This window comes from Bipolaris victoriae (genome assembly GCF_000527765.1).
Source record: "Bipolaris victoriae FI3 unplaced genomic scaffold scaffold_222, whole genome shotgun sequence".
NCBI classification, from domain to species: Eukaryota; Fungi; Ascomycota; class Dothideomycetes; order Pleosporales; family Pleosporaceae; genus Bipolaris; species Bipolaris victoriae.
In genome coordinates this window covers 1-13352 of record NW_014575170.1, presented here as the reverse complement: position 1 = coordinate 13352, position 13352 = coordinate 1, and the positions used below count along the sequence as shown (strand labels likewise).

The window sequence follows — 13352 nt, the reverse complement described above, 5'->3', positions numbered from 1 at the left end:
AGAGCTTAGATTAAGGGCTATAAAATAAGGTACTAAACTTTCTAATAAGGTAAGTATTAGTAGAGATAATTAAGAAAAACGATCCCGAGGTGGAGACCCGACTCGCCAGCCTACTCATTATATCTATAGTATAGGTTAATATTAGTAAGAAATATCTATAGTTCTTCTTAGTTTCTATTGTATTTATCTAGGGCTGCTATCTTAGATTTCTTAATAGGTTTCTTATTTAGTATAGCTATTATTTAGCTCGTAAGCTAGTTAACTATAGCTTATAGCTTAGCTACCTACTATACGTGAACCTTAGCTTATTACCTAAGACTATAAACTATCTATCTTAGGTTTATAGCTGCTTTAGCCCTAATATCTTCGTTATTACTTAGAGTGAGCATCTCGTCGTTAAGAGCTAAGTAAGGCACTAGTCTAGGACCCTAGACTAGTCTACTAGTACTAGCCTATAACTAAGAGTAGTTATAAGACATTATAAGTCTTAATTAGGCGTTCTATTATTAATCTTCTTATTCTACTAAATCTATAAGTAGTTAAAGTGTTATATAAAATTAGGTGCTAATACTTCTCTAGACTTAATCTAGATTAGAGTAAGTAGAGTAGGTAAATAGCTCTATAAGATAGTTATCTAGTAATATAGTAGAGTAGCGTGCTTATAAGGTAGATAATAATAGGTTTAATAATTCCTAATCTATATTAAATAGACTAATAAGTATTAATCTTATAAAGTTAAGTAACTAGTAAAAAAGTATAATTTAAGTTAACTATAATAAGAGTAGATAATAAAATCTATCTATTCTTTTATTCTTATTATTTCTAGTTCTATTCTCTCTTTCCTCCCGTCTTAGCGGGGGGTTTAGGAGGACGTTAGCTTCTCTTTGTATAGTAGCCTCCCAGAGGCTATATCTTAGCGGGATGCTAAGTTACGTGATTATCGCGGGGCGATGATTATACCTGTTAGGATCTCTAGTAGTTTCCCAACTATTCATCGTTAGACCTAGGGAGAGAATCCTTCTAGTTGTTGCTTATAATATGTAGCTAGGTAAGGATTTAACTATAGACTTTAAGCTTCTTTTATAGAAAGCTTACGGACTTTAGTTAACACTAAGTCCGTTTTTATATATAAGATTAAGGTTTTTATATTATAGATTTAATTCTTAAATCCGTGATTTATAATATTTTATAAGTAATTTATAAGCGTATAATAATATGAATAATATTAAAAGATTAGTAACTAGAAACCTTATTATAAACTAGATACAAGCAGATACTCGGCAGTTAATAACAAGCTTAAACTAGACGCTAATAAAAAGAATAAAGTTACGCTATAATCTTTAGCTTATATAGATAATTTCTACTTTATTAAATAATATAGAAATTACCTAATAAACTTACAAACCTATTATTATCTATCTTATAAGCACGCTACTCTACTATATTACTAGACAACTACCTTACGGAGCTATTCACCTTACTCTGCTAGCCCTAACCTGGATCGAGTCTAGAGAAGTATTAGCACCCCACCCCGTGTAATATTAACCCCGTGTAATATATAATATAAGAGAGTAGCTCTATATATAAGGTAGCTATATAGTAGGCTAGAAAATTCTAGATAAGAGATAATAAAGATAAAAATTATATAGTAAGGTGTTTCATAACTAAACTAGCAGCCTCACTAAACTAGCAGCTTTCTTACTCTACCCTACCTTCATAGTAATATCTAGGCTGGCAAATAGGTAGAGGTTAGGTTATAGTTAGGTTACTAAGAGTTTAGGTTAGGGTTAGGTCAGGTCTTATATAATTATTACCCTAACCTAACCTATATCTAAACTCTTAGTAACCTAACTATAACCTAACCTAACTCTTAGCATAACGATTAGGTTAGGGTAGAGTTAGGTTATCTCTATAGCTAATAGAATACTATTATTATAGCTTATTAACATAGTTATATATTCTAACCCTAGTGTTTAGTAGAGGTTAGGTTAGGTCGCATAGACCTTAGGTAGAGGTTAGGTTAGGTTATAGACCTAACTTAACCCGACCTAACCTCTACCCGTGGCCCGTGCGACCACAACCCAACCCCTACTAAATACTATGGTTGGGGGTACCCGTTTGCTAGTCTACGTATAGGCTATAGGTAGAGGTTAGGTCGGGTTAAGTTAGGTCTATAACCCGACCCAACCTCTACCCAAGGTCTGTGCGACCCGACCTAACCTCTACCCGTGGCCCGTGCGACCATAACCCAACCCCTACCAAACACTATGGTTAGGGGTACCCGTTTGCCAGTCTAGATGGAAATAGATAGGCTGGCAAACGAGTCTCCACCCTCGGGATCGTTTTTTCCTATTATCTCTATTGATAATCACCTAATTAGAAAGTTTAATAGCTTATTTTATAGCTCTAATTTAGTAGTATATCTTCGTCTATAATAATAGTAGACTAACTTTAATAGGCAAGGAGATATTTAGTAACCTGCTGTGCCAAGAGTCAGGTTTCTACATTTTACTCCGATCTTAGTTATCGTCTTACCTATTAGAGTTAGTCTACCACTATATTAGACGAAAATATACTACTAATTTAGGGCTACAAAATAAGCTACTAAGCTTTCTAATTGGGTTATTATTAGTCAAGATAATCGTGATTTTGAGATCCCGATGTAGAGACCCGTTTACCAGCCTAGCCTTAACCACGGGCCTTAAGTTAACATCCACTGACTATTGTTAATTCTAACATCCTTGGTATTAACTATTTGCTGGTTATTTGTAGCGAATTTCAAAAAAAAGAAATTAATGTATACATATAATAGAGTGAGTTCTAGTTCGATAGTGCTATGTATAAGCTTGATGGGTACTCTCCACCTGTATGCACTCTGTGTTTCCCAACGTTAAAGTTCCTTAAGCTTTTGTCCAGACCTTTAAACTCTGGCCATCTAGGATCATGACCAAGTATGTCGAGCCGGAGTGATTCGCCTCTCTCAAAAATCATGCCCCCCGCCCAAAGCATGATCTCAAGCTCCACTACTTGATCTTTCTTGAGTTTCTCAACCTTGTCGTGCGGATGCCAAACATATGCTGGGGAGAGAAGCTCTAGCTTTTCATCAGGATAATCAGGTTCTTTCTGGACAGCGCGATGAGAGGCTCTGAGACGGCCATTTGGTCCAATGTACCGCATGATGTTTTCGCCTGGTATGTCCTTTTCTGCGACTTCCGGAGGAAGGTCTCTGAAGGGTATGTTGAATTGCTGCAACATCTTTCCATTCTTATCCAATTTCTGGATCACGACGTAGACATCCATGTCATCATGATCTGGCGTTGACATATATCTAGCAATGCAGTCAGCTTTTTTCCAAGTATCATGACAATATCATATTTATAAAAGATATAATCACGTCAAGTTATTCTTCATGTTCTAATAGGAATGGTCTTACAGCTTGGCTTTACTGAAGCCACATAACTCCGTGTATTTTTCGAACGTTAGACGAAACCCTGCGTATTCTTTCGGTGGGTATGACCATGCGACTGTCGCATCGTACGTTAGGGCATGTTCGTTAATTCTTGGACGACGCTGTAATGTCGATGTAAGTCCATCTAGATAGAAACTCTGCCATACGAAGTTCTCCGGTGGAAGCCTAGATATCGGGCGGTCAACTATTGATGGTTGATTGTAGCCAAGGAGGGCCAAGCGCATCCGTGGTGTAGCTTCCCAGTCGTTTTGTATGCCTTTCAAATATTTGTCAAAGAATGACTGTAGCTCATCAATGTAGTTTGGCTGGTAGATGTCATGCCATTCTTGGGTTGAGCAGATGCGCAGCCTGGGAAATATTGGTCAAATGGAAAAAGCTTTCAAATATCGTCTCGATCAGTACATACCATTTCTCAGCTGATGAAGAAAGAAAATAGCCACGGAGACTTCCTTCGGTGTGTAGGCCAGTCGAATAGCTTGCTGTCGCGTACATAGGGACGTTGATATTCCAGAGTTTAGGTCGCTTATCTTCCCAGTATGCATTCCATAGCGGGTATTTGTCAATCATGTCCTCTACATGTTCTCTGTTGTTTAGACCTATTCATTCGTTAGTGCTTCGATGGCCAGGACTGCATGTTAACTGTTGAATACCTCCCGTAAAATTGGAGAGCAGCAAACCCCAGAAGGAGTAATCTGGAATACCTCCCCTGCAAAGAGATTCACGATAGTAATCTCCTAGTCCTTCCCATGGAGCTAAAGCCTTCAAATGCGGAGGTTGCTCAGCCCCAATAAACCTAGCCCATTAGTCCAGCTATCTAAGTAGCCAAATGGTGTAGTGCTAATGATATAGGCACTTACCACTGTGTAGAACCTAACCAGGAGTTGCCAGCCATTCCCACAGCACCGTTACACCAAGGCTGAACACCAATCCATTCAATGGCGTCATGTCCATCACGACCTTCCTGTGTACCGTAAACTGGCATATCTCCTTCCGATTGAAAAGTGCCACGGGCGTCAGTATTCACTACCGCGTACCCACGCTGGATCCACTCTGCCGGGTCGGGTGCTTCCCACTTCTCTAGACCGCTAGTCCAGCTACGGGGTATCCCAACCCTCCAAGGTACTTTGTCCAGACTTTGTAGGCCTGTTCCAGTTTTACCATATATGCTCCAGGGAAGGATCGCTGGTACAGGTTTAGTGTCAGAATCGATTGGACGGAAAACATCGGCAAATATTTTCACGCCATCTCTGAGCGCAATTTCCTGGTCTTTCTCATATATCATTGCAACCGGAAGTGGGCGCCGACCATCCTCTTTAACCCACCCCTTTGGCAGAATTTTCTTGTCTTCGCCATACGGAGTCCATACATTATCTAGCTCTCGTTTCGTTGGCGTATAGAGGATTTCGATTCCTCCAATTGATTTTGGCATGTTGGCAGTGCGAACTATGTCGAATAAGCCGCTAGAAGATGGTGGCAGGGGGGCAAGGCTCCTCAATAATCAACGACGAATAACGCAGATATTCAATTCGTATGTATTTTCAAAGTATGTGCAGCAGTGTACCGTCAATCAAGTAACAGAGTAAGTTGTCTAGCCATCTTATATATAGTTCTGTCGACCACAAACAATCCTTGAGTTCAAGAGGGAATTTACGGAGTTTGAGAATTTCTCAAAAAGGCTAGTGTGGGGAAAGCTAATTCAATACATGGCGCACGTCTAGTGTAAGCTGATGAGGGGGTGGGAGAGGCCGCAAATCAGACAGTTGATGTCGGATATCGGGATGTGGAGGAGCTAAGCGTGGGTACATCAATTATCTTTGAACAGGGGTTATAAGTTGTCGCCCACAGCCATGTGACGCGTGTCGAGGACAGCTACGCATGCATTACGGGATAATATCGCACAGTTCTAGAAACCCTTTTCAAGAATTTTTCACATATTTCTTTTTAAAAATTCTGTTATTACACAAAATTCTTCTATACTATATGTTTTATATCATCATTGGAGCCGTAGCCGGGTATATGACATGTAATCCCATCATGCCAGGTGGTACTACGGACAGAACTACAATCGCTGGCTCACTAAGCGTTCATTGCTTAGTCATTCATAAAATACATTAGGATTAGAGCCGAGTTGAATTTTTTTCAAAAAGGGTTATAATTTCAATATGATAACATATATGACATTCTTCGCGTAAAGATCAACGACTAAGCTATTGAACAAGGGATGCTTCGACTTAGTGTGGGGGAGCCGAAACCATCTCCTGGGCCGAAACCTTATCCAGGTTGATGCGGGGAAGCTGATTCATAGATGCTATGGTCCTAAATCGGCCCGTGCTAGATTCGTGGAAGGGATGCGACGCACTAAGACGCTATCAGTCAGCGCACGTTTTTGTTCCAGTAGCGATTTGCACATGTAGACTATTCACTTTGGAATACTTTCTTCGCCGACCCCTTAAATGCTGTAGGATCGATCTAATTCTGCCCAGATTAATCACAACTATCATTTTGGACACAATGTTGAACAGAAAAAGACAAGATTCATTTTCTTGTTCGCAATGTAATCGAAAGTTCGGGCGCAAGGACCATCTCAATCGTCATCTTCATCGCCATACCGGGAATAAGTCGCTGCGATGCACGATATGTACTGCAGTTTTTTCACGAAAGTTTGTAGAAAAATCGAATTGACTTTAGATGGCAATTGTAACGCAGCACAGGGACGCTTTGCTCCGACATAGCCTCGTACACGGGGACCGTGCAGTGGAGGTCAGGCAGCACTTAGCCTCAGAAGGGACAAGAATGAATCAGGCGTGTCGGAACTGCGCAAAGTCCAAGAAAAGGTGTACAGCCGGCACACCTTGTGCAAGATGCCAGAAGAATGGGATAGTATGTGATGATATCCATACCAGCGCCGATGAGGATTGTCCTTCCGAAGGTGACATGAACGATAAACTTCAATCAGCCACCAGTAATTCACTTCACGGTTTTGCGGGCGCGACTACGGAGATTCAAGAAAATTTGGATGTCGAGTACTGTCTTGACAACCTAGTCGAAAGAGATGACTCTTCCTGGTCCACACAATCTCCATGCAGTAATGGAATGCCGACAAGCTTGGGAAGTGAATCACAAGGTGTAACTATTCCGGATTTCATGGCTCACAATCCGCAATTTGATTTTGGGCTCGACCACTTCCAATGGATTCACGAGGGAGCTGATCTTGAGATAAGAAACATATTGCCAGATAACATCATCTCACAAGGATTCACTCTTGACAATCATGCAGTGAATCTTCTGGCCGGATCTCTCAATGCGTTTGGTACTTCAGAAGCAAACAACGCGCTCCCTACTAGTGGCCAGGCACTTTTTGGTTTGGATATAGTGCCTGGTGCAATACAAACGTTCACTGGCCTAAATCTCAAGGATTTTGAGCAAGTACTGCAGTGTGAGAATTTTTGTCACATTGAAAGTATACCAGAGTCCACAAGCTCTAAAGTTCAGCAGTTCTTTGCATTGCACCGAACCGCTGGTTTTCCCGAATGTCCGTCTGTCCACATGATACACGCCTTTGCTGAACTATATTTCGAGTTTTTTGACCATAACTTTCCCTGTATCCATAAACAACAGCTACAGGGTGGACCGACATCTTGGATTCTATTGGTGGCTGTTGCATCTATAGGATCTCAATACTCAGCAATTGAGAACGCATCTGTTCATACGAAATGCCTTCAACATCTACTTGAAAAGGCCATCCATGATTATGTTAGTACACAATATATTTGTTTTGTCGAACGAAATCTAACGTTGATAGTTGCCTACGCGTTGTAGTGATATCACTATAGACTTTGTCCAGAGTGTCTTTATTAGCCAAATCAATCTTTGCTGTGAAGGGAAGAAAAGTGCACATTTAAGGCAAGAGTGTCAAAGAAGCTTGCTATCTACCTTGATAAAGCAAGTGAGTGACGACGCAGCTTCACGACGGAAAAAGTACCACATGACTCAGCCCAGCATCGAGGAAGAATGGACAGTCTGGTTGAGCGCTGAGATATTGACAAGACTCAAATATTGTGTTAGTCGTAAGTACACCAAATGTTCTTACTCCCTTTGCGCTGATTAAGCTAGTAGGTTTTGAATGCCTACAATTCGCACTATTCCATTTGAAACCGCAACATTTTACTGGGGATTACACAAGACATAAGATTTCCGCAGAAGATCTGTGGAGCGCTACAACAGCTGAGGAATGGAATTCCCAACGCTCACCGGCAATGCATGATCCGTTGCGGTCTCCCTTCGAGGAAATTGTACTTACCAGTGCTTCGATTGTTGAAGAACGCCTTGAAAATCTTCAAACAGCATATCGAACAGCACTATGCGCTCGCCTACAAGATTGTTTCCTGGAAACAATGGGAAGATCTTCGCTTTCGACATTTACTAATCGCAATGGATTTGAAGATGTGAAGCGCTCGTCCTACCGTTCACCACTTGTCGATCGCCTGCTCGAATACATTTTGGAAGACAACTTAGCTTCAACCTACCGACCTTACTTCCAGAGTGACTGCTCGCTTCATGTATTATCAATTCTCCGACACGTTAGCCTGACAGCGGTCTATGCATTCTCAGGCTGGGAAGCAGATCGTTCTGAAACACAAGAGGCGAGAACATATCTTAAAAATTGGATTTCGAACGACATGTCTTCAGTGCGACGATGCCTTTGGCATGCGGCATGTGTGTTTCGAGATTTGAGGAACAAATCACATTTCTCGTGTTTCGATCCATTCTTCATTTTGATTGCTACGCTTGTAATCTGGATGTATTGTACTCTCAGTTCTGGAATTGTTTCCTACACGGATGAGGCGATTTGTATACACAGAGAACCTGCGCGGATTGATAGCTTTACAGACCGTGAAGCGCTTCAGCACTGGCTACAACACTGTTCTTGCCGCAAGATTCATCTGGCAGGTCTTGGTACCTTGGAAGGACCTGAGGGCGCTAAGCGGGTAATCAAGGAGTACCGCAACATACTCAAATCGAGGGTAGGGTGGTTTGATATCCGTGATGCGCTTGCTTTCTTGGCGGAGCAACTGCTTGAAGATAGACTACCTCGCCGTCGAGACTCTGAAGAGTAGACCACATATCACATAATTCATACTAAGCTCTACATGATCATTTGTTTTGATACAAATGCATCGTCATATTGCCTCTTCTCTTATTTTAATTCTGGGCAATCATCAACAATAGATGTATTCACAGAGCGCCCAAGCATTTGTTGAAAGTAATAGGACAGTCGCATGCCTATAGCAGCCAGAGTGAAGAAAACTTTACCCCAGATCGTGCTAGCATCGACAGGCTAGATGTTGGGTTAGCATGCTGAACTTATATCATACGCGGAGAGTACCATACCACAACTGTTGTACCTCCACTTTTTCTGACCCAATTAAACGCCCGTGGAATCATCTCAGCTTCGAACTCCGTACAAGCCCTATCTATTGCACGTTTTTCTACCTTACGGCTCGGCCCAGAAAAGGAAGAAAGTTGTCGAAGCAAGTCAAGGGCGGTTGCGGTGTCGCGAAGAGCTGTATTACCCCCCATACCACTGCGGAAACAGTCAATGCTCCAAAATCTATGGTTCTGATGTGGCTTGCAAAGCTTACCGGGTCGGCAGCATCGCATGGATGGCATCTCCCAATAACCAGATGCGGCTATCGCCTTTCTCCGGTTCTTTCCTAGACCTAACTTTGGCTCTCCAACCTTGCCCTGGATTTACACTGACCATGCTCCTGTAGACATAAATGTCAGAATCCTGTACAAGTTCAATTATATCGTGACTGCAAGTGTGAGTGAGCGATTTAGTGCTTCAAGAACATTCTGGGAAGATGCGTACTATTCCGATGACCATTCCGATAGTATTTCTCTTACAAGATCCCACTTGGCCTTCTGCGATAGACTTGACAAATTTTCCGGGCACGTGGAAGAGGGAACATGAAAGCCAAACATCGAAGATGAAACATCTTCATTTCGGGAATCCGCAGAGTTCGAGGACTTTGGCAAATAGGCTGCCAGCATTAGATGAGGCTATCGTGAATCTGAAGATGTAACCTTACCACAGTAATATAAAGTTTTCCCATCCGCGAAAGTCAGGATTGGTTTTTCGAGGATTTTTGGGTTAGTTTCTTGAAGCCGTTGAGCAGAAAGATTGCTCTTGGCTGCCATACTAGTGTAATCATTCAGTTGGACAAGATTATTCAAGCCAATCTGTTTGTTGATCTGGCTGTATGTTAGCAGGTACTCCATATATTTACCAATACCATACCTTTGAATGACTACCATCGGCCCCAATCAGAATGTCACAGTGGTCATGGGATCCATCTTTGAACCAGACCCTGACTCTCTCTTTCGGAGTGCCGAAGTCTACGATTTCGTAACGATCAAATTCCTTGCCATATTCGAGCTTTCCAGAGGCAGCTACAGGTGCCGCCAAGGCATCTCTCAAAATTACGCGGCTTATAGGTGCAGATTTGTTGTAAGTAGGGAAAATGGTCAAGTCCAGCATAGTTTCAAATTTCTCGTTTCTGACAACCGGAGCCTCGGATTTGTTGCCGCTGGCTGGCCCAAAGTTTTGCACGATCAGGTCCAGATTTTCTGGGGATAGGCATGCTCGCATGCCTTTCAAAGCATCAGCACCTAGCCTGATCTGGTATCCTTCGCGTTTGCTGTTTTCCGGTAGCCGTTCGTATAAAGAAAAATCGATGCCATTGCGTAATAGCCCATTTGCAAGGCAACTGCCTGCAAGACCCCCTCCAATGATCACAACACGGAAATTTTGTGGATCGGTCATTTTTCGATTTGGATACTTGCTGTGTCTCTTCTGGGCTCTACTTTAAATATGAATATTTTCCCATCTCTATCACACGTCGGATAGGTCGATTGACCCTATCAATACCTTCGGATGTACATCGGCGCCACCACCTCTTCTGAGGCTTGCATTGCATTTTACTAGGAAGTGAGGTAAACCCAAATCGGTATAGATCAACTCTCAAAGTGCCAGCTTGCAATGGTAGTTCTCATGCGGTCATTCTCCACCCCCACCCCCACCCCCACCCTTCCCACGTGTTTCCATCTTCCTGACCAATAATCTCAAATTTTTCATACCTTTGCGGATATACACATGCAAAGGTATCTCGCGCTTTGCGAAGATATACAGGAAACCTTGTGACAGCTTTTCACTAGCGTTATAGATATCCTCCACCACCCCTGGGTATATTAAGATTAGGTGTTCTCGGGTCTTGATTAAACGTTTTACTTTTATTATTGTGACATCATTTTAAAGTGCTTCTTGGATATTCATTGCGTTTTGAAAGCTGCTACCTAGCTTCGATCAACAGGATTATCGAAGAAATGGCATCTCAAGAAGAAATAACGACCTTGGAGTGGTTTGGTAAGGGCTGCACAACTTCTTTGGAGTATTCAAAGCTATTGATGCTGATGAAATTCAAGGTGCAACCACTTTTAGACTCAAGACCAGAGGACTCACTATCTTTCTCGACACATGGCTCGATCGTCCGGCTGCACTTCCCTCATATATCTCTATCGCCGATGTGCGTGAAGCAGACTACGTCTTTATCTCACATGCTCATTTTGACCAGTATGTTTTTTTCTGTTCTGCAATATAAAATTTTGTTAGTTGACACTTCTGCCTAGCCTACCAGGGGCCGACCGATTGGCCTTGCAAACGGGCGCCATCATTGTCGCAAACTGTGAAGCAATCAATTTGCTAGCAGCAGCAGGTGTACCTGAAGATCAACTGCTAAGAGTGAGTGGGGGGGAACGAGTACCACTTTTCACAAAGAACACCATTCAGCAAGCAAAATCAGGCAAGTGTCCACTTAGACCAGGGCCTCCAGGTGCTCCACCTACACCACATCCATCTCTTGCCGCGGCCATAGCCCATATCTGGCCGTCGCTACACTGTTTGATGCCGGGTGGCCCAGACTTTCATCCTGAAGAGATAGACAGTGGCGAAGTCTTTACAGGAGAAGCACATCCGTGTCTATGCACTGTAGATATCAATCGGGGTATGAAGTATGGTTTATTCAAACTAAACGATTCAGTGCCCCAAGAAAAAATGGATGCTGGCATGACTTCTTTCTTGAATTACATCGCGGATCGCCAAAAGAATGTCATGTCTCATCATGATGGTGGACAGTTAATGGTGAATTTTCAGATCGGCGAGAAGGGTATATTATGGAGCTCACATTTAGGCGCATACGAGGGCATTATGAAGTCGATCGAGCCGAAGCCAGAAGTGGCCATCATGGGCATCGCTGGTAGGGCGAACTTGAATGGAAGACCGTGGGATGGCTCGGCGGCACAATTTGTACTTCGTGAGGTTCAGTGGCTTAGGCATCCGACAACAGTGATTTGGTGCCTCCATGACGAAAGGTGCGTTCAAAATCTTTGATCAGAAATAACGCTTACACGTAAGATACAGTTGTATCAGGCCGTATCGCATCAACACAAAGGCAGCAACTGAACTGGTTGAAACACATTCCACGTCAAGAATTCTCGACTTAAACCACTCGCAAGCTTATGGATTTCGTATTTAACACTCAGTAGCACTAGTTATTAGTAAAATACCTGTCAAATAATAGCAGCAGAAGTTGTAGAATCTAGGGGTTTTCTAGAGCATCTAGATTCTGTGTACAACCGCTACAATTATGAAATCTTCGTAATAGTTAGATTTTTAGATTCTAATCTATGCTTGAACCTTAATAGAACTAAGATGGAATATACTATAATTACTTAATATAAGGCGTTAAATAATACGTTGTTAATATTAGAGAATACACTCTACATATATTTTAAGAGTATAGCTCGAGTGGAAGTAATATTAGACTTCTGGTGCCAAGCTTCTTGTTAGTTAGTTTTCGCAGATAGGGAGACAGTGTGCACTAGACAGTAACGTAGGTAAGTAAAATGTTATATTATACTTATACTTAGAACTTAAGTTAAATATATTAAGCTATAAGGGCTTAATGCCTAATGCTATATACTAAGTAAGTATCGTGCTTATTAGTGAGCACTATAGTGCCAAGCACTGCTTACTAGTAAGCGCTTATTATTAAGTAGTTACGTAATAACTATTCCTAAAGAGTATGCGTTGTTTCCTACGGCTATTCAGCCGTCTTATAAATTACTCGTTAAATTAGACTGGCAAACGGGTACCCCCAACCATAGTGTTTGGTAGGGGTTGGGTTGTGGTCGCACGGGCCACGGGTAGAGGTTAGGTCGGGTCGCACAGACCTTGGGTAGAGGTTGGGTCGGGTTATAGACCTAACTTAACCCGACCTAACCTCTACCCATAGCCCGTGCGACTATAACCTAACCCCTACTAAACACTATAGTTAGAATATATAACTATGTTAATAAGCTATAATAATAGTATTCTATTAGCTATAGAGATAACCTAACCTAACCCTATTACCTATAGAGATAATCTAACCTAACTCTACCCTAACCTAATTATTATACTAAGAGTTAGGTTAGATTATAGTTAGGTTGCTAAGAGTTTAGGTTAGGGTTAGGTTAGGGTAATAATTATATAAGACCCGACCCAACCCTAACCCAAACTCTTGGCAACCCAACCATGACCCAACCCCCACCCATTTGCCAGCCTACGTTAAATAAACGTAACGATGAAATGTCCTTCACATTCTGAGGCTGGTCGTAACAGTAGCTTAGATCTCTAATACTGTTTACCTTACTAATGTTACACGGGGTTTGGATCTATACTTCTCCGTCCTGGTCCGCACTAAGGCAGGCGAGTATTACGCTAGTGTTCCGTGAGAGTTTGTCTGGCGATGCAGTGGAGTGGTGTGCTTGAATAGAAGGTAAC

The 13352-nt window shown here is 42.0% G+C and overlaps 5 protein-coding genes across 5 annotated transcripts; 3 read left to right on the top strand and 2 right to left on the bottom strand.

Annotated features, from left to right (window-relative positions):
• Positions 1-2820: 2820 nt before the first annotated feature.
• Positions 2821-4751, bottom strand: COCVIDRAFT_115999 (hypothetical protein; the record flags this gene model as incomplete). The annotated part of the gene is made up of 5 exons (XM_014694758.1): positions 2821-3328; positions 3434-3817; positions 3876-4065; positions 4120-4262; positions 4327-4751. 5 exons carry the CDS (start codon positions 4749-4751, stop codon positions 2821-2823), a joined length of 1650 nt encoding a protein of 549 aa, XP_014550244.1.
• A 1229-nt stretch (positions 4752-5980) lies between these two features.
• On the top strand, positions 5981-6211 carry COCVIDRAFT_116001 (hypothetical protein; the record flags this gene model as incomplete). Its single annotated transcript, XM_014694757.1, has 2 exons — positions 5981-6129; positions 6181-6211. Coding segments are annotated over 2 exons (180 nt in total), but the record flags the coding sequence as incomplete, so codon positions are not given.
• A 192-nt stretch (positions 6212-6403) lies between these two features.
• COCVIDRAFT_115994 (hypothetical protein) lies at positions 6404-8586 on the top strand (the record flags this gene model as incomplete). The annotated part of the gene is made up of 3 exons (XM_014694756.1): positions 6404-7222; positions 7272-7536; positions 7586-8586. The coding sequence occupies 3 exons, from the start codon at positions 6404-6406 to the stop codon at positions 8584-8586; spliced, it is 2085 nt and encodes a 694-aa protein (XP_014550242.1).
• Positions 8587-8666: 80 nt separating this feature from the next.
• On the bottom strand, positions 8667-10295 carry COCVIDRAFT_43174 (hypothetical protein; the record flags this gene model as incomplete). Its single annotated transcript, XM_014694755.1, has 6 exons — positions 8667-8807; positions 8861-9053; positions 9112-9285; positions 9342-9513; positions 9562-9724; positions 9771-10295. 6 exons carry the CDS (start codon positions 10293-10295, stop codon positions 8667-8669), a joined length of 1368 nt encoding a protein of 455 aa, XP_014550241.1.
• Positions 10296-10855: 560 nt separating this feature from the next.
• Positions 10856-12063, top strand: COCVIDRAFT_31964 (hypothetical protein; the record flags this gene model as incomplete). Its single annotated transcript, XM_014694754.1, has 4 exons — positions 10856-10895; positions 10955-11102; positions 11159-11899; positions 11949-12063. 4 exons carry the CDS (start codon positions 10856-10858, stop codon positions 12061-12063), a joined length of 1044 nt encoding a protein of 347 aa, XP_014550240.1.
• Between the last annotated feature and the right edge of the window lie 1289 nt (positions 12064-13352).